Source organism: Diospyros lotus, chromosome 9 (genome assembly GCF_014633365.1).
Source record: "Diospyros lotus cultivar Yz01 chromosome 9, ASM1463336v1, whole genome shotgun sequence".
Classification (NCBI taxonomy): Eukaryota; Viridiplantae; Streptophyta; class Magnoliopsida; order Ericales; family Ebenaceae; genus Diospyros; species Diospyros lotus.
Window position 1 is genome coordinate 34,417,300 of NC_068346.1, and position 26,836 is coordinate 34,444,135.

Genomic DNA, 26,836 nt, shown 5'->3' on the forward strand with positions numbered 1-26,836 from the left:
TTCAAGGCCTCCCATTCTTTGTTTCATCATGAGGAAAAATTGTTTGTATGGTGCAGTAATATAACATTTTTATGGTTTCAGGGTCTTGCTTATGATGCAAAGAAAAATCTTCTTTATGTAGCGGATACTGAAAACCATGCTTTAAGGTAGTTGAGCCAATTAATTTTGTATTCAATTGATTTGGGTTTTAGTTTTCTCTACACTAGCACTATCATAGAAAGGTAATGCATTTTTCTCAGCTTTATTTTCTTCAGCTGCTGATATTATTTCCCTCAAATATGGGTCCATGGGCATGATCATTTTAATTGATGTAAGAGACATTCAAAAATTGTTTTGAAATACTGGAAAAGCAAACAAAAAAGAAAATGGAAGATAAATTTTTTGGAAACGACATTTTGGTTATGGTTGGCACTTGTTAAAATGTGTATTTAAGGAAGTAATGCAGAAATTGACAACATGGTATGTAATGCCTGATTGATGCTTCTGTAAGTGCATAACAAATCCTGATCAACATATGTTCCAAAAAAAGATGTGATGAGTTAGACAGTCTCATGGTGGAAAAAAGAAATGATCACAAAGCAAGATATTCAAAAATGTACAAAATGGCAATCTTATTGATAAATAAACTAAGTGACACAATTGAGTTTTTTATTTCCTCTCCTTGTTCTCTGCATACTTTAAGGTCTTGAAGGATAATTTTTTTTAAAAATATTTCCAAGGTTGTTTTTCACGTTTGCATACAAGGGAGCCATATTCCTTTTTTTGGGTGGGGGGAGTGGATTGTACTGTTTACCATGGTTTCCTATGGTGTAACATGCATTTATATTTTCTTAACTTGTCTTTGTAGGGTGATTGATTTTGTCAAAGAGATGGTGAAGACTGTTGCTGGAAACGGAATCAAAGGATCTGACTACAGAGGGGGAGGGAAAGGCACTGCTCAGGCAAGAATAAACAACATGAATTTTGAATCTTCTGATGTCTCTTAGATTGCAATAAATATGAACAAAGGCCGCTTGTTTTTTATTTAGTAGATGCCTGCTAACAGGATGCCCTAGTGTAATCTCAATGTAAAATTCAAATTGCATGCCAGGTGCCCAGATAGGCATCTTTCTAATCAGAAACTTCTATATCATTCTTTCAGCTTCTTAATTCTCCATGGGATATCTGCTATGATCCAGTCAAAGAGATTGTTTACATTGCAATGGCTGGACAGCATCAGATTTGGGAACATAGTACACCAAATGGGATTACAAGAGCTTTTAGTGGTGATGGTTATGAAAGAAACTTGAATGGTTCAAGGTAATATATGGAGTGTGATGATCTCCAGTTCTGATTTAGCTTTATTTGCTTCTCTACTTTTTCATATGAGATCTTGATATATTTCCAGAGTTTCTTGCAAAAAAATTGCTTTATGATTTGAAAGATCTAACCAGTGAATATCGTTATTGCTATGACTGTGTTAAACTTTCATCAGTTCAGTTTTATCCATGTTTAAAACCTTTTGTTGCTAATATTTAATGTTTCATAATTCATTTTGGATGATAGCTTTCCGTTCCATAAATATCAGACCATGCATGGGCATATAGATTTTCACAAGATCAATTCATACAGAGATGAAGATATTTTCATCTTTTTATTTCATATATTCCTTGGGTGGGGACGGGAGTGAAAGCATCTATACTGAATGTTGTTTATCTTGATTGTAACTTTTATGGCAGTTTATTTTTCAGTTTTTGAGGCAGCGGTTTAGTTTTCAGTTTCTTATGGCAGTTTCTTTTTTAGTTCCAGTTTTTTATGTCAGTCTCACTTTCCTATGTTATCTCCATTTCCAACCATAAAAATGGGGGTAGTTTTAGATAGGTGGTTATTTAATTTTAGTTTTTTTTTTAATAGGAAGGGAAGTTGACGAACGTATTAAGAAGATATTCCTTCAACGTTAAGTACCTTAAACTCAGAGATCAAATAGTTCTCCAATAAGCTCCTGTTTGCAGTTATCGATTAATAGGAAAAATAGGTTGCAAGGGTAGCAAAACACATAAACACAATCTTTCGATTAACCCTTTCCTTGAAGTTCAAGTACATTGTCCTATACTAGCGGCGAGTGACCACGCAAGGGCGGCGATAATCTAAACTACATTGCCCTATAACTCAATCACAGACTCTGGACCGTAACAAATTGATATCAGAGCAGGAAGTTATGGGTGACTTTTATACCTTTCAGCAGTAGTTTGAGGCTTTTTTGAAGATGTACCAGGAGGATCGGACACGAGAGAGAAGGGAATGAGAACGAGATCGCACAGCAAATGCAGCGACACTAGTGTTAGTAGCCCAGTTAGAAGAGCTCTCTAAGGGATTTACTGCTGCTGGTTGGAGATTCATGATGAAGATGAAGGCAGCAGTATGAGCAGAGGCCGTCGCAGGCAGAAAGAGGGAGGAATTGGAAAAACCAATAAGGACAATGGTACTTACGTTCCCAAATACTCCAAACTTGATTTCCCACGTTTTGATGGTGCCATGGACATTTCTTTCGCCATCAAAGAACGCTGGAAGAAGAGAAGAACATTTCTTTCCACTTGGAAGGAGATGCACAACTTTGGTTCCTCAAATTTGAATGTGACAAACAGGAGTTATCTTGGGAGCATTTTAAGCAGCAGTGCAATCTACCTTCTGGGCCTATTCGAATCATAAGTTAGGGGAACTTTCCAAGCTTCGACAAGAGAGAACGGTGCAAGAGTACCAACGAAAATTTGAACAATTATCGACACGTGCAAGTTCACCGAACCAAGAGCAAGAAGTGCAGATTTTTTTTAGTGGGCTTCAGGATTACATTGTCGTTGCGATTGAATTGCGCTACCCATAATGATTTAACCAGTGTAATGAGTCTCACTCGACTATATGAACATGCGGGGAGAGGCATCAACCTGATTTTCGTACTCCAAGGCGATAGGCTGGAAGTAGTTCTTCATAAGCACAATTTGTTAAACGGTTAACAAGGCCGGAGATGGAGGAACAATAGGCAAAGGGCCTTTATTATAATTGAGATGAGTTGTACACTCCTGGTCACCAATGTAAAAAGCTCTTCTGGTTGGGAGGGATTGATGAAAAGCCACCGAACGAAGCAGTATAAGCGGTTCCGGAAAAATTTCAAGACCCATCAATTTCCATCCATGCCATGACTGAGGATCAATCTCTATAAACAATGCAGGTGCAGGGAAGCATCCGGGGCAAGCATCTAAGACAACTGATTGATTCTGGATGTACTCGTAGTTTAATGGATGCGAGTTGGTGGTCAATTTGGGTTGCATGTGGAAAATCGAGAGGAATTAAGAGTAATAGTGGCTAATGGAGAACGAGTGCGTAGTCCAGGGTTGTGTAGAGCAATACAATTGCAATTCGAAAATCCTTTCAATTAGATTTATTCTTGTTGAATCTTAGTCGTTTTGGCCCAATTTTGATTGTGCATTGGCTGGAGACATTGGCGCCTATCAACTGCGACTTTAATATAAGATACTTTTGGTTTGCAAAACACAATTGTTAAATTGAATGGTACCTGTCAGGATCTAGGGTTTAGCTAGGGTTTTAATAGGAAATTGTTGAGGGAGAATGCAGACAGAACAGAACTAAGAGAGAAAATTATAGAGCAACGAGAGAAATCAGACTTGAGAGAGAAATCTGAAAATCAATTATCATTCAACTGTATAAATTCTCTAACTCATCTAGCCTATTTATAGGCTGTTACCTGAAAAGTACAAACGTGAACAGTAACCTAGAGTACTGTTGCCTACAAATTAGAGTTGTGCCCTGATTCTAAAATCCTGCCAAGATCACGTGGAGCCTAGTTTACCTACGATTCACAAATGTGAACTACATCCAACTCCCCAAGCTGTATTGGATTTTCGTGTTAGAGGGGGGCGACAAGAAGTCTCTTCTTCATGGGGTCGGTTTATCTCCGGCGGGAGGATGTTGCTACTATTGCTACCCATTATCCCACCTTTGCTACTATTGCTACCCATTATCCCACCTTTGCATTTGAGGACAAGCGCTTGGTCGAGGGAAAAAGTGAAGTTATGGCAGTTTAGTTTTCAGTTTTTTATGGCAGCTTCTTTTTTAGTTTCAGTTTTTTATATCAGTTTCAATTTCTTATGAAATCACCATGTCCAACTATGAACATGGAGGTAGTTTAGATGGTTGGTTATTTAGTTTTAGTTTTTTTATTCAGTTGTATTTAGATAGGAGGGGAAGTTGATAAAAGTATTAAGCAGAAATTCCTTAAAGATTGAGTTCTTTAAACTCAGAAATTGAAGAGTTCTCTCAAATGAGCTCTTGTTTGTAGTTATCTATAAATTAAAAAAAAAAAAAAAAAAGTTATAAGGGTAGGAAAACACAAACACAATCTTTTGATTAATGCTTTCCTTGAAGTTCAAGTAGATTGCCCTATAACTCAATCACAGGCCCGGGACTATAATAGTAACATCGAATTTCAGTGACCTAGTTTTTTGTCCTTTTGAATTACATTCGAACCCTCAGCTCGACATATGTTTCAAATTGACCCTCTATAGTTTCATTAGGAACAAGTTATCGTGGATATTCTAACCATACTCGTTCTAGCAATGGAATGAAAAGGATGCTTTGAAACAATCACTATTTTTTTTACCCTAAAACTATATTTCCACTATTACTGAAGCTCATCTATTGAATTTATTACCCATTAGCAACAAAGCTGATGTATCTCACTCAGCATCCAATTAATGTTGTATCTGTGCATATATTTCTTTATTCCTCTCAAGATGTGTGTGTACATAAAGAGACCTTGCCATGCATGTGATGTAATCACGTATGACGAACAGAAAAATCTAAAAATCTGCCACTACTATTACAATAAAGTAGCAAATCTGTTAGGTGGATGCAAAACACACTGAAATTAATTGATTTGATGATTCAAAGCAAGAACACCAGAAACCCTTCGTTCTTTCACTCACCCAAGCAAGGAAAGTACAAAATGTGAGAAATCAACAAATGTAATGAGGATTTCAGCAAAGTTTACTCTTTCTCCTTTCTCTCTCTAAACCGAGACCTTCAAGAGAAAAAGTGAAGCTTGAAATCTGTCCAAATGAAAAACCCACAATCCTTGCACGTTCAAAGGGTGAAATTCTACACACTGCACATTTTATGTGTTTTCTGCAATTTAACACCTAGACCCCCACTGTCTTTCACTTATTTCCAGTGGGTCTATTGTTTTACTTCACTTTTTCTTTTCAGTAAGTTCTGTTAACAAAATTCTTCTTGTTTTACTGCACTTGTTCACTTAAGCCCGTAAGTAATTTCAAATAATGCACTTAGAGCTTTTATCTTATTCTCTTTTCTCACCGATGCCCCTGAGCATTTACACAAATATCTCTTGGGCAACTTTAACTTCATTCAATTTCTTTCTGACACCTGACCAAAAAATAAAATCCTCATATATCCCAGCCATCAATTATCATTGAGTGTTTTAACTCCATAATACTTGTACAAAAGCCCCAGCCGCGACAGACTGATTCTTCCAAACTACTCTGTCGATTATTCAGTTGGTTCCAGGCTTTATGACCCTCGTGCTTATATTACCCCTCCCTAACACATCACATATCTGTCATTGCCCATTTCTCGCTCTGCATGCCTCTTACGTTCATGTTTGGGTAATACATGCATGCATGCATGCTTGAAATAAATTGGTCTCCTTCGACTACAAAGCCAGTCAGAAACTTATAGTTGATTTACAAGTCATCTAATTTACGCATAAAATCCAAAGTTATCTGTACAGTATCGTGCATTTCACATTTAACAATTTACTGTGTGTCAAATTATTCTTTGTTATATCCCATCACAGATGTATTTGAACAAAACATCCATAGTTTTGACAATTGCTTATTTTATTTTTTTCTTGTTTCTTTTCTGTCAATATAGCGCTACAAGCACGTCATTTGCGCAACCTTCTGGAATTTCCTTAGCACCTGGTAATACGAGGCACTCTGCACATCTTTTAGCTACTGTTACATAATTTCTTCTCAAGTATTACGATGGATGATATCCAAACATGTTTTCCAGATTTGAAGGAGGCATATATTGCTGATAGTGAAAGTAGCTCCATACGAGCAGTTAATCTGAAAACAGGAGGATCAAGATTACTAGCTGGCGGGGATCCTGTGTTCTCAGATAATTTGTTTAGGGTATGCCCTTTTTTTATTTTTTTATTTAAGAAATCCAGTTTCTTCTTAGACTAATGTACTACAGATTATACAGGCATTATGTATTTTCTTCAGTTCATGCTCTGGTTAACTTTGGCAGTTTGGAGATCATGATGGAACAGGGTCTGAAGTACTTCTTCAACATCCACTGGGCGTGCTTAGTGGGAAGGATGGTCAAATTTATATAGCAGACTCTTACAATCACAAGGTGCTGATTAGTGATTATTTGACTAAAGAAACTGTAAAGATGCTTGCTGCCGTAACATGTATCATGTACCTCTGAAGACACCTCTGCTGAAAAATATTATGTCAGCTTGCTTCAATACAAATATGCTTTCATACAAAATACTTTTTAACCGATTAAAAATTAGGAAAATGTATAAAAAAATGGATTAAAAATCTTTCTAGATGGACAGATTTAGCTTTCATCATTAAAACTTATCATAGTATCTGTACATCTAAGAGCTTTCCTACACAATTTCTGTTTCAAATTAGGGTTTTCTCAATTGAGTATTCACTGTCCTGTTTTATTTTCTTCCTTCGGTATTGGTTGACTTCAAGTTGATTAATACTACTACTGCTCAACTAAGTTACATTTTCCATTCATCTAAGTTCTCAAATTAATGTTTCAATATATATGATGTTTCCCACTTGCTCAAGTAGTGAGACATTTAACCATAGATATTTCGCAAATATCATTTAAAGGGGCTTCTTTGGGCTTAAGTTATGGGCATTCACTTGGGAGACTACTTTCTGTTTAAAATAAATAAAATTTTCTTTTGGGAGATATTATATTTTTGCTCTATAGGTGAATTCTCTGTGGATTCTAGTAATATGTAATAGTGATATTGGAATGGCAGCTCAGGGTTGTGTTTCCAATTTCAGATCAAGAAATTAGATCCAGCTACTAAGAGAGTGTACACTTTAGCCGGTACTGGCAAAGCTGGTTTCAAGGATGGGAAGGCCTTGGAAGCTCAGGTGAAAAAAAAATACTTGATTGCACTTTTCTTATCTCTATTGCTATGCATAATACTTGATTAAACGTAAATGGCCGCTGTTTTAATGACATTAACATGTTATTTGATGCACTCCTAGTAGATATGGTGAAGCTGCAGCAGTGTGTGTGTGCACGCTTCTGATATGCTATTCAGATTAGTCCTCTAAAAGAATAATGACAGGGATTGATATATTACGTCCCCATTTTCTCAAAAAAGATTTTCAGTTTTCCTGTCTTTGGCTTTAAGCATGATTTTCCAATTTGAAAATTTTGTTATTTCTTTTGACAGCTTTCGGAGCCAGCAGGAATCATTGAGGCACAAAATGGTGATGATCTTTTCTATCTAATTTTATAAGAAAATTCTTAGTTCTGTCATAGGGTACATTTCGCTAATTCATATTAAATTGTAGACATTTTAAGTTTCTGTTGTGTCTCCTAGCACTGCAAACAAAGTCACAAACTTGTGGATTTTAGTTTATCTTGTAAGACATTCTTGCAAAGAATGAAATAGATGCATTTAGTGTCACTGCAAAAACTGTAGCTAGCTCTAAACACTACAGGTAGGTCCGAAGGACACTAGTTCCTTTCTCAAATCCACAACTATAGGTTTTGGCTCTACTGAGATTATAGACGTTATGAGATTGTGCTATGGTATCCATAATCCGGTTGGTCCAAGGGACACGAATTCCCTTCTCAAATGCAGACTGTTGGAGAAGTCTATGAAAAATTCAGTATGAATATGAAACCAATTAATCAATTCGAGATTGTCTTCACCTACTAATGAGGAACCTACCTTCTGACACTTTTTTGTGTTGAAATTAATTCAATTAACATTTGGAAAATTTTGCAATGCAGTTCTAAAGTTCTAGCATCTTAACAGTTCCCTGATATTTTGCAGGAAGACTGTTCATAGCTGATACAAACAATAGTCTAATTAGATATCTAGATCTTGACAAGGAAGAAGCTAAACTTCTTACTTTGGAGCTGAAAGGAGTTACTCCTCCTACACGAAAATCCAAGTCTTTAAAGCGCCTTAGAAGGCGAGCAGCAGACACGGAGATTGTTACAATTGATGGTGGTTCATCTAGTGAGGGCAACTTATTCCTTAAAGTATCAGTGCCTGAAGGGTACCATTTCTCAAAGGTCCTCTCTCTCTCTCTGCACGCACGTGTGTGGTATGAGTCTTTCATCCTTGATATATTATACATGTCATCAAATTGAAAATGCAGGAAGCACGTAGCAAGTTCAGTGTAGAAATTGAGCAAGAGAATCAAGTTGTTATTGACCCTCGGGAAGGATATCTCAGCCCAGAAGGATCTGCATCTCTTCATTTTAGAAGAATGTCTGATTCAGCTATCACAGGGCGAATTAACTGCAAGGTATGACCATTAGCATAAATCAGTTTTTAAGTATATAACTTGATCTCTGACAATGCCCTAGATTTGTTGTGTACGACACCAACAAATCATATTGGTTGGTTATTACCTTATAACCTCCTGCCATGCCTTCTACTCACTGATTATACCACGAGTGGAGCATCATAGGCCTGTTATGATGACCTAAACAGAAAGAACCGTGTGCATTCATTCATGGAAATCCCCGGGGCTTATGCTGGTGTTCTAATGCTTTCATCTATTGATGGCCTTGTTTGTCCCAGTTAAAGTCAAACGAAAGAGACATGGTAACAGCAAGAGTTCTAAAGGTCAGAGTTATAGATGACTTGGGCCACCATTTACTTCTGTGTGGCCTAAGCTCAAGACAAGTCAAAACAGTTGTGTTGATTTAAGGGGCGGATCCAGCAATTTAAGGTGGGGTGGGCTGGGCTGAGGGTGGGTTGAACTGGATTTGGGCTGGACTTTTATCTTAAAAATTTAATTTTTGTTGTGGGAAGCCCAGGGCAGCTCACATTTAAATCCGTCCCTGGTTGATTTCACATTTTGTCATATCCCTTCTTGCTTGCAAGCACACTTAGTTGTAGAAAGGAGAAAAACAAATCAATGTGCATAAAATTTACTGTAATTACCTGTAATCATTAATAGTACTATATGAATTAAAGTGCTGGTTCTAGTTACATAGAAAAAATGTTATGATACTAGTAAAAAAAAAAAAAAAATCATTGACTACAAACAAAATAGAAGAAGACGAGAAGAAATATTTACCTGTTGGTATTTGCATCTCATGTAAGATCTCTAATTTTGGAAAAGGAAGGAAACTTGTGTGATTCATAGATCATAGTAGGAAAACTATTAACACGTCATACAAGCTGCTTTGGAAATGACGGAAAGAGGCTCAGAAGTTGTCCATGGGAACATAAAAATATTTGGAATTGATGCTCTTTTTTTTTTTGTTTCCAGGTTTACTATTGTAAGGAGGATGAAGTCTGCTTGTACCAATCTCTTGCCTTTGAAGTACCTTTCCGAGAGGTAACCCCGGACTCTTCTCCAGCAGAAGTGACACTGGCATATCTTGTGAAGCCCAAAACATCAGCGGGCAGCTCACTGTTACCAGTTGCTCGCTGACTATGAAGATATATATTGAGGTAAATCTCCTCGACAGTTGATTTTTCATTTGTATCAGAAACATTTATATAATAGGTAGATGGAATTACTGTAATTACAGCAATGAAGCAAACATTCTTGTCTTTCCTTCTTTGTGGCCTTATTCCAAGTGGGATCCAAAAGGCCAGATCTTCTTTGTGTTTAAAGAAATGATTTTATGATTTTAACAACAGTTATCATATAGAGTAATCACTTTCCTTTATGTTAAATATTTCTGGCATGATACTTAATTGACAGGAAATTAGTATTTGACATTTTTGGCAGAACAATTTGGTAGGCTTCAAATGAACAAACTTTGAAAAATGCCAGGAGAAGAAAGAAAGAAATCTTCATGAAAGTTGTTGCTTCAAGCGATAGACTTTCATATCTGATGAATCCGTGGAGCAAGATTTTTCATTTAAGTGCCTGATTTCATGTTATCAGGAAATCATTTGGAACAGACTAGAGGACTTGGTTGAATAAATGAACTCTGGATTCTACACCAAGAGAGTATATTGGTCTGGAAATTACAATTTGAACGGAGGATCATAATAATCGTTGGGTCTTTAAAAGATAAGCAAGCAAGGGATGGATTGCCAGCTAATTAATTAGGTACCCACTCGTGTGCACTTATCTTTTCTTTTATTGGTGGAACGATGGATGATGGAAGATGCAAACATCAAAATCATTGCTAAAAAAAAAAAATGCTAATTTTATGTAACATAATGTTTAATTAGTTGGAGTAATTAATAAGAAATGTGGGAGGGAGGACCAGGTTGGCCCCCTGTAAACCAGGCAAAAAGGGATGTGTGATTAGATGGGAACAATCTTTTATTAAAAAAAACAAAAAAAAAACGAATCCCACATTATTTTTGTGAATTGTGAGAGGGAAGGAAGCATATATATTACTAAGCACAACTTTAAGATAAAGACACATTATAATAAGACTATGATGACAGCGTAAAGAGCACTTAGTTCTACCAAATCCCCCATGTTTATCTCTTATCCCCAACAGACTACCAAACCATGCAAGTGGGTGGGTTTTTATAGTCATGACCTAGTTATGGTTATGGATAAGCATCCGCTGCTGGCGGGTTTCTTTCTTTTACGCTTGCTTCAGCGATTGGATTTCGAGGGGGAGGGTGTCCTGCCAGAGGAATTGAAAAAAAATTCCATTACCTTGGCCAGCTGGTTGACATCAAGCAAAGGTGAATTAATTAATGAATGAAACTAGACTTGCTCTAGTCTTCCTTCTTCTTCTAGTGACTTGAATCCTTTGCATTAATTTGTACCTTCAAATTATTAATGGTGGGATCAGGGTGAAGAAATATCAATGGATTTCCGGTGGTAGATAATTGACACCTGTGAGGTGATAACCTGAAGTGGCATGAGAGAGAGAGAGTTATGAATATACATTAAATGAGGCCATATTCATACTTCCAAGTATTATTCAAGGGATGGTTTCATTTCATACGTTGTTTAGTGAGATGAAGGTTTAAGATTGTTATTAATACAAATTTGTTTCATGCTCGGCTTTAGAAATGAAAGGAGATTCCTGTAATTTTGGAACAGATTGTACGTGTTTAAGTCCAAAAGATGCAACTTATTTATTTATTTCTTGTTTCCCCCCCCCCCCCCCCCCCCCCCCCCCCCCCTAATCTCTCTTGTTGACCAACATTGGCCCAAAACCAAAACTACATGTAACCAAACCCACAAAGGAGAACTAAAAAAAAAAAAAAAATTGTTAGATTGGCAAAGGAGTGAGTGGGAATAGCCTAAGAAAACTTCAAATGCAGAACCAAATGACTATAACTACCGAGGAAGGAATCAGCCGTCCGTGACAAATGTGACGAGCTGACTGATGGTTTGCTGATCCATCAAATTCAAGCATTTATAAAGATAAATTAATAACGAGAGGATCTTGTTGATTTGGATTAACATGTCTATCACCTAATTCAAGACCCAACAAATGATCATAATTAGTTTTGGCTCATTCTCCGGTGGTTTAGTCACGGGTCTTGAGATTAACAACCTAATCTCTCTTATCCTTCTTTTGAATCTGGTCAATTAATCAATTATTTCCCCGTTTTCCATATCTAATTAAATTGCTTAAGAATCCAAAACAAGATCCCGATCGATATAGTCTTCTCTGTAGAGTGGTTCGAGTACACAAGAGGGTATTCCCCATCAATAATGTCATAAAAAATAACATAATTAACTAATACTTTATATTACATTTGTAAAATAAAAATATATATATTTATAATTATAAGAATACGATCATGGTATCTTTTAGTAAGAATTTTTTTATGCAAAAAGAAAAAGAGATTATGGGTTACAAGAAAATAATTCTCATTTTCCTAAATAAGAAGATAACCTTAAATAAGGGAAGGCCACAACAACACAAGACTGCAGTGGTCGGGTGGGTTGAAGTTTTTAGCTATGATTTTTATATTTGGCCCGTAAATCTCAATTGCTGATCAAAGATAATTTAGAAAAATATCCCAATTTCTGACCAAGATAATCTATAAAAATGCAGACAGAGATAAAAACCCACTTCTATTGTCAATACATTTCCCAACCAGAATTCATTCTATTGGCCATTGGGAGGTGGTGTAGTGTGCAGTGCAAGCATGGCCTGGGTGTGATTTCAGAATTTAAGTTTAGTGTTGGACAAGCTGTGTCGCTGTGACACAATGGTTTGTCCGAAAGAAGGGGACACATGTAGCTCTCCGGCATGCCACACTGCCTAATGGCTAGCTAGCTAGCTAGCTGGTTCTCAGTCTGATTTTTAATTGTTTTTCTTGTTCCCTTTCTCTAACAAGAAAATCAATCAACCTCTCTTAGAGTTGATATTTTCAAATGTTCCAGACAGTGCCTCACCTGCTGTTTGTGGCAACTTGAAGTAAATAATTGTCATGTAAATTATATTTGAGATGGGTTCAGGCTATGGAGGGAAGTTCAGTCTGCTATTCTGCCTAACCCATACCAAACTTCACTCTTACAATGGCTTCATTGTGAATGTAATCGTTTTGTTTTTTTACTTAAACAAGAAAGACAAATCTGAATTGACAGTGTAGAAATAGCATATTTAGTCAATATGTCTCTCAAATTTTAATAGACAAAGTCATTACCCGTTTTATTTTGAATAATTATTTTATGATGAGAGAATAGTTAGGCTCCTAAGAACGAAAAAACAACACCACTTCCGAGAGACTAAAGATGAACTCTCCTTACTTAAATTATCACCTAATGGTAGTGTGTGGTCGTTTTAAAGGTCATGTGTTTGAGAGAGAGAGAGAGAGAGAGGACGGAATGGAGAACATGGAGAGGGAGAGGTGGTGTGCATTGACAAATGGAACGTGTCATAGAGCTTCTCCACAGAAGCTGGGTCCGAAATCCCTCGCAAGAAGACAAAACAAAGGCCAGCAATTGATAGAAAAGTGCCATGGAAACCACCACATAACATATTATATATATATATATATATGTATGTATGTATGTCTCTCTCTCTCTCTCGTTTGTTTGTGTGCATTAGCATTACGTACTAATCATTGATCAGAATAAAAACAAGTTGGGACTGTCCCCACAGTCATACCAATTGGTGGATGCCAACTCTACTCCATTTATCCAATAACCCATTTCCACGTCATTCAATTTGGGAGAGACCCTTTATTTTACAAGGATATTATACAAAATTATTTTTATAATGTGAGATTTTAATTTTATCTTAGGAAGGAAGTTTTTCATAATTGAATTTTAATTTCAGAGGAATAATTATACCGTTATTGTCATAAATTCATCCTCTTTTTAGATCCGATTTTAAAGGAAAAACCAAAAAAAAAAAAAGGAGGAAGAAGAAAATACTAACTTGAACTAAGGATTGAGGAATTTACTATTAGGGCACATTTTAAATGATCCTAACTAGGCTGTGATGCATGCTAAAAAGGAATTTTGTGTAATGGGCAAGTGACGTGCGACACAAACATTTAACACCCACCAAGCCAATCCACTTGTTCCCCTAAACAAATCATTACCAGCCATCAAATGAGGGTTTAGTTGACCTAATTACTTAGTTTTCCATGTAATATCTACATACAACAGGAGAGAGAGAGAGAGAGAGTACCTTTCAATCCAAGACAAGATGATTGTGCCGGCATGCCTCCTCCATCAAAATGCCGGCGGCGCGCTAGAGGCTGCCGTTGAGACTGCAAAATTGACCTTCTTATTAGAATCAGTCAATCTATAATAATATCTTAATTCCATTACGTGGATCGACAGAATATTAAAATGGTTTTTTTTTTTTTGTATAAAATAGTAAAAGTAAAAGTGAAACAGAGGTAGATGAAAGGGAATGAAGAAAAAGGAAAAGGATTGGGAGGAGGAGGGTGCTGGCTGGGTGCGTGAATTTACAGCCAACAGGACTCACCACATGATGCAATGAACAAGAGCATCGAATCCCTTAAATCTTGGACGTGAATAGGGATGAAAGGACACCTACAACCAAAACAAGGGAACATGATGTCAGTTAAGTCCCCATCCCTATCGTCTTATTTCCTCCACGTTTTCCCCTGCTTCCACACCACAATCGAACCTGGAGGAGTCAAGACCCCGTTTGGAATTGCAGGTTGCGAAAGCATCAGCCAAACCAAGCAGCTGGGAACAAAAAAAAAAAAAAAAAAATATATATATGAGAGTCTTCATAAATCGATAACATTTTAAAATTTGATAGTTAAAAGACACAAAATTATGTTCGGTTGTCCGTGTTAAGTTTGTCCGACGCAAACTAATAGGAGTGGAGCCACACCCGTTCGCTTATTAAGCAAATGTTATGTTGTCCGATACCGACAACATAATATTTTTTCAAAGACGCAATTTCACATGTAAATTTTTATTTATAATTTATTTTTAAATTTAAATAAATAAAAAATATATTAAACAATCAATAATTAACGTAGAGCTCGTCAAATCTATCAAATATAGTAAATTTTAAATAAATTGACGTAATCAAAGAGATAAAAAGGAAAAACTTGTTGAAAATTGAGTGAGGAAGAAGGATAAGAGAGCAGTATGAGCAAATAATTGAAAATAATAATAAGAAAAACAAAACAGAGAAAAAAACAAAAGCCCACATTCACTAATGATGTTGTTATGGTGGCTGCTGGGTACAAAGGCAAAAGCTTCAGCCCATGCCCATGTGCCCGAAATTGGATAGCAGTGAGAAAGAAACCCCCACCCCCCCCCCCTGACATGACACTAAATTTCAACTTTTCTAAGGGCAAATTCGTCATCCAGCCATTCATTCATTCATTCACTCCTTCATTCATCCATACATAATAGTAATTAACCAGATATTATTTAAAAAAAAAAAAGCACAACATTAATTATATTAAAATATGTATAAATAAATTCAATATCAACAGATAGAGAGCCTCCACGCACGAAACCCAGAAGAGAGAGAGAGAGAGAGAGAGCGAGCTAACGGCAATAAATAGAGGACGCGTTTGCATCTCTCCTATTTCTCTGTAAATTATAAAAGTCTCCATCTCCATCTCCATCTCCTTCTCCGTCTCCGTCTCCGTCCCCGTCCCAAGAAAAGTTCTTTTCTTTTCTTGTATCTGTTGTGTATATACATACATACCCTCCGTTCAATCTCCGGGAAACCAGTTTCAAGATTTCGGATCGAAGGTCTGCGCTTTTGTTTTTGTTTTTGTGCAGCTTAATTTGTATTTGTTTTCTTGAATCATTTGAAGTTTGTGTTCTTTTGCTTTTCATATTGTGATATTGTTTTAGAACAGCAACAAAGACTTAGATTTCTAAACTACATGAGGCGTAGGATTGTTAATGGATTTGAATAGGGATGTGAGGTTTTGTGGATTGATGGAGCGTTTGTGCTTCGTGTAATGGATTCGTGTCTTTGGATTCTCTCGGAAATATTTGCATTATTGTTTTCTTTGGAATCTGAACGGCCATGTCTTCGTTTGCAGGTGAACAGAGAGACATTCTTAAGAGGGGATTCGCAAACAGGGAGGACAGGAGAAAACATATTAGTATATACCTGCGGGGAATATCGACGTTGAATTATCCTTCTCTCTTTCTGAATCGGATCAGTCCGTTGATGGCGTCGTCTTCGAACTCGAATCCCGAAGTTGACTGGAACCGGTCGCGAGAATCGAAGCGCAAAAAGCGAAGGAAGATCGGGGGCGAAAACCAAGTCCAACAGGTCAAGACCGAGAAGATCAGATGGAGGTCCGAGGCGGAGCAGCTGTCCTACTCTGTGAAGCTGATCGAAGCCCTCCGTGAAGCTCAAGCTCGCCGTAATTCATCCCCTCCGGCCCCCGCCGCCAACTGCCGCACCGTCCGAGATACCGCCAACCGCATCCTGGCCGTCTCGGCCAAGGGGAGAAGCCGCTGGAGCCGAGCGATTCTCACGAATCGACTCAGAACGAGACTCAACAACAGTAACAAGCATAAGAAGCACAAGAAGCTGAAGGTAACCGGCGACATCCGGTCGAAGAAGCTGCCGGTACTGAAGAGGACGTTACCGCCTCTGCAGCGAAAAGTCCGTGTCCTCGGCCGGCTGGTCCCCGGCTGCCGGAAACTTCCGTTTCCGAACCTTCTAGAAGAAGCGAGTGACTACATCGCCGCTCTAGAGATGCAAGTCCGGGCCATGGATGCCCTCGCCGGCCTTCTCACCGGCGCCGAATCATTCTCTGGTCCCCCAAATCTGCTCGGCTCCAACCTGTCCCAGCCTTAGCATATTATTATTATTATTATTAATCCTTTTTTTTTTTAAACTTCCAAACCAACCCCCCCCCCCCCCCCCCCCCCCTTTCCTCTCTCTTTGAGCTTTTAAATTCAATGTGTTCTATTTGTGTACATGCCGTCTTCTCTTTCAATCCTCAACTTCTTTGGCTTTTTGGGATTCTATTCATTCTTCAATTCTTTAATGGCTGAGAGCCGACTAAAATTCAAAGTAGTTCTATATTTATTAGGCAGCCGCACCACACATGCATTTGCCTGGGTTTTGTTGCCAATTCAATGGCTGATATGCAGCGAGTGGCTGCTCTTTCTTTAATATCTTCTGCTTCTGCCGCTGCTCCTGCTTCTGCTGCAAGTGAGGGACATGTCAATTAACTATTTTCCTTGTGCTGAGAAAATTTTCCATCGCCAGGAAACTTTCCCACCAATATAGCTCAGAAAAGAGGCATGGGTTTTCTGGCCTAACAAACAGGCGCCTTTACTATCTACCTGTACTTGGGTGTATTCACTCTCGAAGTACGACAGATCTTGCTTAAGCTGGGTAAGATATGGAGATCAAAGAGCAAGGTGGACCCTGTTGGACCAAATTGTTTCATGCCTGTGCTACAGCCTAGGCCTTGGGGTTCCTGGCTGGATTCCTGATTCAGTTTCTTCCATGGATATGAATTTTCTTCCTAATTCCTGGAAAGATATGACAAGTATTCATGAAAAATGTCTATATATACTTTAAAACAATCAGTGGAAGTTATTTGAAAGGTCAAGAAAATTGTACAAGAAGACCAGGTAAGAGCGACTAGGACAGCTCTCTTCTATGAGGAGTTCATATATATATGAAGCTTAAAGCCTTGTTGTTGGTCATATGATTCATCGTTGATCATCAATTTAAGCAGTTCATACACAATATATCAGAGGAGGTAGAGAGAGTCAAAGAGGGGGAAAGGCAAGCTGTGGATATTTTCCTAAACACATGAAGTAGAAAGAGTGGTGGGGAATATTAGAGTTGGCAGAAATCCACCAAATTGGTCCATTTGGCAGCAGACACTAGACGTCCAGCCAAGTAACTGCACATGTGAGATGTGAAAATAATCCAAAACATTGCCTTGTTAATTATGACACTCACCCACACACACACTCTGCCTTTTCAATTGCATGTAAAAATTGTTCCAATGAGTGCACTTCATGTGACTACAAGTCTCTGCGGTCTTAGAACGAGAAAATTATTTTATGCACAAGCTCTCTCTTTAACATTTCTAGGGTTCACAAATGTCTGTTGGGTTTTTGTTTTTGTTTTTGTTTTTGTTTTTGTTTCTGTTTTCATTTTTCCTGGGAAAAGGTCAAACCAGTTATCTTCAAATAGTGTTTCCGCCTAATTAAGGATTAACACGTGTGCCGCTGCGACTGTCACGCTGTCAACTCCCAGATTAAGATGCCCATGCCAAGTGGCATCCCTGTCACAAGTGTTTTTTGGGACCTAATATGGGTATGATGGGTGATGAAGGGGAGGACCACACTTTTTTGTTTTTGTTGGCTTCTCAGTCCAACAAAACACATGATGTGTGTGCTAGACATTGATTCTTGCATGTGTTTGCACATTAAAGGCTCACATGCACCCATGTGACTTCCTTTGAGAAAGCCATCCTTTTTGAATGAGTTACCAAATTTACTCAACCATGTCCTTGTGTCAAAACTGGCAACCTCCACAAGAGATACTGGGGTTGATTTTCCTGTCAAGGGTAAAATTAATTTAATGCCCACTGCAAAGCACCAAATTGGAGCTTTGAGGGATGTGACCTTTGTTTACTATTCCTCTAACAAAAAGGGCTAAAGGGGAAATGAAAGAAAGTCATCTGCCCCTCTTTCCTTCCCTTTTCCTCCTGGCTTGAAAGGAGAAAGAGAGCTAATAGCCTATCAAAGAGACATTCAATCAATATTCATGTCCTTTCTATGCTCAGCCCCCTTTTCTAATCAATTCTAAGCTATCCCTTCGACTGTGCTATACTTGTGTAAATGTTTTTTTGTGGTATTTCATTCTTAGGTGATGTTCTTGCTAATTCTAGAAAAAGTCTTTGTTAGGGTGTTTATCACGCTGGAAGAAAGCCATCTAGAAGGAAACTAGGAATAAATGTCATGACTTAACCCCACATCAATACTGCATAAGAAAAGGTTTTGATATATTATTTAATCTCATAAACTCAACAATCACCTTCAACTAGCATTCCTGGACGAGAGCCCAAGATGTTACAAGTGATACAAAAATCAACCCAAAACTCCGGATGCCTAGCCTGAAGAAGAGAATTTACATTATCTAATTTAACTTTAATAGTTTCTCGTGATGATATTTAATATGTTATTTAGCTTATGAACCCAAAAATTACTTTAACTAACACTTTTCACGTGATATATCATGTAATAATACTAAGACTGAAATAGAAAAACTGATAACAAGGGTGTCTAGAGAGACCACAATGTCCATTTGTGAACAGTTGCAAGATATGTCTCATCCAAATGCACCTGTTGCAAGGCAACCCTTGCCAATGGCCCAACTGTACTAATAAATAATATTATATAGTGGGTTTTGGCAGTTAGTGCCATTTCAAAAATGAGTGATTTGGCTTTGGCTGTGAGAGAGGTCTTGAAAGGAAAAGAGAAGTTGTTTGAAAGATCTGTGCTTGGATTTTGTTTGGTGGGGGTGGCCCAACAGTCCCCGCTGTCACACGAGGGCTGTTTGGTGGCTGAGAGAATGACCTCTCTTTTTCTTGAGCATTATTCACTTCTCTTTCCCACCCTATGTTTTATTTTCCGTGGGGCCAATAATGTTGGTTTCGGACACCCAAGTACATAAGTGGGAGTGTGAGTGAGAGTGAATATAAAAGAACAAACTAAAACTGACAGTGAAGAAAGGAAAAAGGAAATGTAGGGAAGCTGGAGTCTTGAGTCTTGACATCAATTTACAGACCCATTTACCTACAATGTTTATACCTTTTGTTCGTTTACATCATTTTCAGAATCAAAAATCATGAGAACTTTTAAAAGAAAAAAAATGCCTCTATTTTTCTCATTTTGAGTTATAGCATTGATTCAACCATGGATAGCAATTAAAATTGGGCTAAAGCCTACCAATCGCAGGGCCCAAAAAGTAACTTTCCCAAGGCCCAAAATTGCTTATAGAGTAGAAACAAGAAATTATGGGCACCAAACTTGTCATTTAGTTGCACAAGCACTCTGTTCGGCTTATGCTTAAAATAAGCAGGAGATACAGAAAGATGGCACCAGCATTAGATCACCAAACCAGTTGTTTGCATAATAAAACAAAGACTTTATGCATCTGATGCTTCAGCCTATTCCGCTAAAAGCTTACCTGACAGAGTTGGGAAGAGAACAAGAGCTTTCTACAGATACCGGTCCCAAGCTCTTCAAGAGGAATACATGTGAAAATGTTCCTCGACACAACAGCAATCTTGTGGAGAGCCTTATGATTGCACAGGCTCAGCTCAAGGACTCCAAAGTCCCACCCTATTCTTGTGTGCATATTTCAGTATCAGCGATTCGGCATCTCTGCATAGTGAGAAAACGTATGTCCAACTTTAAGTCTTTACAAATGAGACAGATCAAGACATGTTCGAGAACACCAAAAAGATTCTCACAGTTCGGTGTCGATGGAAAGAAGAGAGCTTTGTGGCCTAAGCTGCATTCCTCAAATAGATTTATGTCCAAGTGCCACTAATTGTGGTCTAGATTTGAGTTCTAGACCCATGCAAAGGAAATCAAAATCAAATCACCGGTAATTAGAAAATGAGGAAGGTAACACAAAGGCAGAGGGCCGTTTAGCAAAGATACACAGAGTAGAGCCTTTATGTAAAAAGAATGCTCGATATAAATATGTATTTAGGTTAGAAATCACGATTACAATTTTTTCAATATTATAAAATTGAAATGTTAAGGATTGCCGTGCAAACCATTTGAATGTAATTCAGGATGTATACCATAAGTAATATGCACCCAATATTGCTGTTAAGAAATTTGACTATCTTTTCAATAATTGTAATGAAGAAAGAATGTCCAAGAAGGGCTGCAACCCTAAACAATAAGTACAAAAATTCTCCAAAACCTATATTTTTAGACATGTTAAATGGTCCAGTGTTGGGACACTTAATGCTAGGACTAGGATATGCAATACAAGTATGAGGTTTTTAGTTGGATATGAAAATAACTTAGAAGGGGTTTCTACATGAATAAAACTCTTGTTTTATGACACTATTAACCCCAAAAGACCATCAGAGCTGCAACTGAAGCTGGCAAAACTTGTTCTAATCAAAACAAAAGCAACATCAAGTGTAACCTCTCTAACCACTAATAATTGAAGAAAAATATACTATTCTTACCAATATAATAGTTATGATCTTCTACCCCTCTTACTCATACATTTCACTGTGACTACCAGGTGGGAAACGGCATGAAATCCTGCATTTCCATTCATGGGAAATAACTGTCCTCCTGCTTGCACTGAGTGCCATAAAGTAAGTGGACAATTAAAGATCAACTTTTGGATGTTCTCCACAACTACTACTTCCACTCCTTCACTAACTTGCAATCATGCAAAATCCCAAATAGGTCTACCACAGAATTAATCTTCTAACCTTCAGATTTCTCCAGAACTGCAGAGGGCACACAATTTTGCCAGAAGAAACAAAAAAGGGTGGGGAGAACTGCCTGAGGTGTTACCTTGTTACTGGCCACAGGCATGCAGATTCACATAATTTCCTTGCTGAAAGCACAAATAGAGAGGCAAAAAATAATCACCATACGAGCTTTTTAAATTTCAAGAGCTCCTCCACCTGATCAGGCTTCAGCACAACTATTAATGTAATTAATGCTCTACTTGGCACTGTCAAGAAGATCCTCCAACTAAATAATCAGTAATGTCTATGTTCAGCAGTCCATTTATGATTTAAAAAAAATTCTAAAGTAATGGGAATTTCCAAGCAATAAGCATTTCAACAAACCTAAAAAGATAAAAAGGGGCTAGAAAGAACACTTGTTGCCCCCACACTTATATGTACCTAAACCTACATGAACTATCACCAAAATCTCATCTACTACCATTGCCTACCATCAATGAAAAGGCTTGCAAAATGTCACCATCCTCCTAAGGCATAACCAAATTCCCAGCCCATACAGTTCTCTAAGGCACCAGCAGTCCAACCAACCACCTATTCCACTACTTCCCTATATTCTTCCACCATACAATACAAAGCTATTGTTACCAATTCCAAACTCCACAATCATTTTCCATAGTGGTTCGACTTTGACCTTCTGGTACCCAATTCACCTCCGTCAAGGGCCATGCACGATTTATTCCTTTTTACGAAGTACTCGAAACACACGTGCACACACACATATACACGGAATAAGTTCCCCCCACCTGCCAAGATGACACTTGAACTAGTGATCAACACCTCTCCAAAGGAAATGCCTTTGCAGTCATAATTAAGGGTAAGCTGGAGGACATATTGTTGATTACACACATTAAACGCCCCTTTTAGACAAGAAATACCTCTTCCACAACTGGAAAAAAAAAAAAGGTCTTTCTTGCTATCAGAATTTCACTAATATTATCATGCCTGAATGACCAGAAGTGCTTAATATGGTGCTTTAGGCTAAACAGTCAACTTGTAACGCCCCTAAATTTTCTCAATTTTTTTTTTTTTATACATACTAACTCTTATATCAACTATAGCGATCCCACCCTCGGAGACCCCGCAACCGAGGAAACCAAGAGGGAGCATCGTTAAGGATGGCACATTCACAAGACTCAAATAGAAGAATCATACATATTCCCTACTATTAACAATGGAAGTCATATTCATAAATCATCACTCATAAATATATATACATTAGGGCCAACTCACCCACCATATCCCAACAAGGTACAACTAGAAATGTCAAAAGAGCCGGCCCAGTCCGACCCTTTTTGCCGTGGGTAGGGCCCGACCCACGGCCCCCCTGTAGGGGGGCCAGGCCGAGCCGGACCTGCCCGTGGGCCTAGTGGGCTCATGGGCCTTAGCCCACAGGGCTTAGCGGGCTGGGCTCAGTGGGCCTAGCCCACAGACCTTGGTAAGCCAAGCCCACCGAGCTTGGCCCTTTTTTTCTTTTTTTAAATAATTTTTTTTAAAAAATAATACATATATAAATATCAAAATAATGCATATATAAAAATTAATTTTTTTTCTTTTTTCTTTTTTAAACAATTTTATATCTTAAGTTTTAAATATTATTTCATCATTTTATAATTCAAAATTCTATATGCTTTGTAAATTTTCTTGTGAATTGATATGAAAAATAATACACATATAAAAAGGAGAATGTTTATTTATAATTTAAATATATAAAAAATTAATTTGAAAATTTTAAATATATTGATGGTTATTATTTATATATAATGCGAAATATAAACTTTTTAGCATCCAATATCAATAATTAATAAAGAATAATATAGTTAAAAAAATAAATGAGCAAGGGGCATTGGGAATAACATAAGGTCCCAACGGGCCGGGCCCAATGGACCTAACCAGCCAGGCCCATAAGGTCCCAATGGGCCAGGCCCAGTGGGCCATGGGCTGGGCTGGGGCCTTAGATGGGTCTGGTGGGGCCGTGGGCCCAAATTCTTTGGGCCGGGCCCAGCTCGGTCATGGGCCGCCCAGCCCTTTTGACATCTCTAGGTACAACCTAGGCCATACACAAAATGTAACCTAATACGTCACATCTCAAAACACCTTCAAGGACCTTTCGGTTGAGACAGCTCTGTACATACTTCTACCTCACGGCTCAAATTTCACTTGACTTGCCCACTTCTTTGGCCTTACCTTTACCTAGAATTATGTAAAATAAGAATGAACCACGAGACCCAGCAAGTATAACTAAAAGAAAGTAAGCATGAGAATCATGGGTATCGAGAAGCAATGAGAATCATGAATAACATTTAGGGCACTCATGCCACACCTCTTCATATTACTTTAAATGACAACAAGATGAAACATGCATTCATGCTCATATGCAAACTTTTAAACCATGGGACCGAAGTCTATAACATAACCATGGGACCGAAGTCCATCTCTGAGCCAAAGCTCTCTCTGCAGATATATCCCGCAGACTCTATCCACCACACGCATCATATACCACATGCCTTTCAACACCATTCATGCATTTTCAAAATCTTTTTCATGTATGCTCAAGTACATCATGCACAATGCTAAAAACGGGTGGCCTATAGTACCAGCTTCCCTGGCTCGTCTATGGCTAGTCACAATGGTCGATGGCTGGTGCTCATACATCCGACGATCAATTGCCACGACTCAACGGTCGACAGCCAGTAGCTTTATACCCACACCGTTCATATACTCATAATTATTTCTCCTGCAAGGTGATACAAAACCCCGCATTTTCTGATCCTAAGCAATAAAGCATCATTCCATTTTAGAAAATAGAGTGAGATAGACCCTCTAGAAGAGCTTGACTCAATAATGGGAAAGAGAAGAGAACTTGCAAATCAGGAAGAGAATAACTTGCATTTGAAAAATAACGGCGAAGTAAGAACTTGCCTCTTAAATGGAAAAGAGGAAGAAGAACTTGCAAAAGGAAGTAAAGGAGTAGGAACTTGCCTTAGATATTTTCCCTTAACCCTCGCAACGTACCAAGGTCACCAACGTCACAAATTAAACATCTTCTTAACAAAATTAAGCCTGTCCACGCCACCAAAATTTTTCCAATTTCTTTCCAAGATTCTCACATTTCCCTCAAACCTCCTCAAGCCACGTGGCGCGGCAGGGCCACGCAGCGCCCTGTGTGGCCCCCACCCCAAAACATTTCCGTTTTGGCATCCTTATTAGTTGGAAAAATGCTGATTTTTTTCTCTCCCAACACCTACCCCTGGACTCGATCCCGTGACCATCCTCAGCCTCCTACATGCGCATGCCATCCACTCTACCACATCCCTCAATTAATAGTACACATATTTTATATTTAAGATGATATAGCCACCAGTTTCTGAATTTACACTTAAACCCCAAAATTTTCAAATATTTGCTAATACCCCCCCCCCCCCTCAATCAAAAATACATTAATTTTAATTTCTTCTACCTAATACCTCACACACAAATTTACATTAATTCATAGATAAACAAGTCATTACACAACTCATTTCCTTAAGGAAACAACTAATCTCTACCATGGCTAACCATGCATAACCCCAGAAGTTTTGTGAGTAATATTGAAGGAACTACAAGCCTACAACTAGAGCTCCAGACCAAAGGTCCAAAACTAAACCATGTGCTCCTAGCCAATGTACTTGACATTATTATGAACTACCAATATCACATAAAGAGAAGGGATGCTGTGATTGGAGGAACCAACACACACAAGAAGGATTCTAGGATTATGCTCTTGGACTGAACCTCATGCTTGTTACACAGAAACTATATTGCCTGCTCCACCCCTAATCAAGAAGAAGTTCCACGTCTGTCTTAAAAGAAATATACAAAATGAAAATTACATGACTCAACCTATCCAACAGAATGATATCTATGTCATGTAGGCATGCAATGGAAGAAATGCAAGAAAAAATGCTAAAAGTAAGCCATGGGAGCCAAAGAAAAAAAAAAAATACAGGGTTTTGGGCCCTAAGTTGCCACATAACCTATTTCTTATCAAAATTATGAGGCTAATGAGCATGTGAAAAATAACCTGTAACACAAGTGGATGCAATGGAATAAATTTGTAACAAAAGAGGTAAATGAATAACAAAGAGAACTCGAGGTAAAACTCATAGACATTACATGGGATATAACAGTCTTATAGAAGATATGAAAACGGGTTGAGATGGCAAGGGGGGCTATATAATTCATTAAATCAAACCAACCCAGCGGGATTAAGGCTTGTGATTGTTGTTGCTGTTACTATAATGTTTTATCAAAGTGTTTTTGTAAAATCAAGCCAGTTAAAGCTCATAGTTAACATTATCATGAAAGAGAATAGCAGAAAAGCTGGAAATCTGTCTGTATAATGAAGCCCATTATTTACCGAGCAACGAAACAGCTGTGCAGCAGGCCTTGGAAGACCATTAGCCAAATAGAAAATTTAAAAGTAAAACGAAACAAAATTCTAACAGACAGACTCATCAAATCCAGGTCTAGACACAGGTTCATGGAATGCCAATATCCAATTTCCTTTTAGATACAGTCCAATTAGAAACTAATCTACCAGAGTACTATGAAGAGCAAACCAATTCATAGTGTCCGCATAATGGTTAACACGCGCATTTATCTCAAAAATTAGACAACCTAAATCCTGCGGAAATTGCACTACACTACACCACCATAAGGTCGAATTGAATGAGAAAAAGAAAAGAAAGCCAAAGAAGATCCAATTGAAGAGGATGGAAACTGTTACGTATTTGCAGGGGGCGATGAATTTCTTCTGCTTAACAGAGCCGAGACGAGGAACATCTGGCCGTCACCGATCTCTGATCCGACATTTTCTATGTGACCTTCGACGCCATTGCCCGCCTTCAGTGCAACGAACACATTCTAAGAAAGTATATATTCTTAATAAATTAATCAAAAATAAATTCATACAGTCGTTTTTAATCCTTTCATAAAATATATATATATATATATTCTTATCTCTTTCAATAAATTAATCAAACCTATAGGCACTTAAAAAAATGCATTTATAGAGACAATACTCGTGTGTTGACATGTGATTTTATTAAAAAAATTATACATATATGTATCCAACACGATAAATAAGGACGTCAAATGATTCTTCTACAGAGTCAAAAAAAGGTGATTGACGAGCTCATCAAATGGGGGCAAAAATATGAAATTGCCCCTTCTCACTTTGCAAATTTGCAAGTGAGTGCCCTGCTCTCTCATCTCCCTTCTCATGGTCATCGTCTTCTTCCTCGCGGCAATGGCAGCGATGCGATGGAGACGAAGCAGCAAGGCACGGCAGCGACAGCCATAGGAGGAAAAATAAGAGAACATGACAGTGATTTGAAAATTTACAAAATGAGCGGAGATAATTTCATCTTTTTACCTCAATTCGGTAAGCCTGTCGGTCACCCTTTCTGACTCTCAAGACTTTTCCTTGAATCGAACTCTTTTGTATCTATTTTAATTTTTTTATCTAATTATGTAAATTTTGAATTTATAAATTAGACCTTTTTACAAGTATATAGGAATAACAAAAACATAATTTTGTGTGTGTATATATTTATTAAAATGTTTTAATTTTTTTTTAATTTTTATCATTTCTCGTAT

The 26,836-nt window shown here is 37.9% G+C and overlaps 2 protein-coding genes and 2 long non-coding RNA genes across 9 annotated transcripts in view; 2 read left to right on the forward strand and 2 right to left on the reverse strand.

Moving 5' to 3' along the window:
• LOC127810557 (protein SUPPRESSOR OF QUENCHING 1, chloroplastic) overlaps window positions 1-10,196 on the forward strand; it is a 30,001-nt gene extending 19,805 nt beyond the window's left edge. For 3 of the 4 annotated variants that reach the window (XM_052350094.1, XM_052350097.1, XM_052350098.1), the window contains 11 exons: window positions 82-146; window positions 848-941; window positions 1,142-1,299; window positions 5,944-5,993; window positions 6,085-6,206; window positions 6,325-6,432; window positions 7,110-7,202; window positions 7,511-7,547; window positions 8,120-8,364; window positions 8,451-8,600; window positions 9,576-9,962. In XM_052350094.1, the coding sequence (XP_052206054.1) occupies window positions 82-146; window positions 848-941; window positions 1,142-1,299; window positions 5,944-5,993; window positions 6,085-6,206; window positions 6,325-6,432; window positions 7,110-7,202; window positions 7,511-7,547; window positions 8,120-8,364; window positions 8,451-8,600; window positions 9,576-9,740 (1,287 nt within the window). In that variant the 3' untranslated portion in view covers window positions 9,741-9,962. Of the gene's footprint in view, window positions 1-81; window positions 147-847; window positions 942-1,141; window positions 1,300-5,943; window positions 5,994-6,084; window positions 6,207-6,324; window positions 6,433-7,109; window positions 7,203-7,510; window positions 7,548-8,119; window positions 8,365-8,450; window positions 8,601-9,575; window positions 9,963-10,043 lie in introns of those variants that run through there. The other variant, XM_052350095.1, reaches the window with a different exon arrangement.
• LOC127810560 (uncharacterized) overlaps window positions 1-14,377 on the reverse strand; it is a 36,690-nt gene extending 22,313 nt beyond the window's left edge. The window contains exons 1-3 of one of the 2 annotated variants that reach the window (XR_008025490.1): window positions 14,188-14,377; window positions 13,885-13,966; window positions 10,430-11,135 (exon numbers count right to left, since the gene is read on the reverse strand). This is a non-coding gene — a long non-coding RNA (uncharacterized LOC127810560). Of the gene's footprint in view, window positions 1-10,429; window positions 11,136-13,884; window positions 13,967-14,187 lie in introns of those variants that run through there. The other variant, XR_008025491.1, reaches the window with a different exon arrangement.
• Window positions 14,378-14,396: 19 nt separating this feature from the next.
• LOC127810559 (uncharacterized) lies at window positions 14,397-26,086 on the reverse strand. 2 transcript variants are annotated; one of them, XR_008025489.1, is made up of 4 exons: window positions 25,965-26,086; window positions 20,165-20,264; window positions 19,879-20,075; window positions 14,397-14,414 (listed from the first exon to the last, which is right to left on the reverse strand). It is a non-coding gene; the product is annotated as an uncharacterized LOC127810559 (long non-coding RNA). The 2 variants fall into 2 exon arrangements; XR_008025488.1 differs by lacking the exon at window positions 14,397-14,414 and having other exon boundaries at window positions 19,705-20,075.
• LOC127810558 (transcription factor bHLH149) lies at window positions 15,205-17,767 on the forward strand. Its single transcript, XM_052350099.1, has 2 exons — window positions 15,205-15,446; window positions 15,746-17,767. The coding sequence occupies exon 2, from the start codon at window positions 15,877-15,879 to the stop codon at window positions 16,513-16,515; it is 639 nt and encodes a 212-aa protein (XP_052206059.1). The 5' UTR covers window positions 15,205-15,446; window positions 15,746-15,876; the 3' UTR covers window positions 16,516-17,767.
• Window positions 26,087-26,836: the final 750 nt, after the last annotated feature.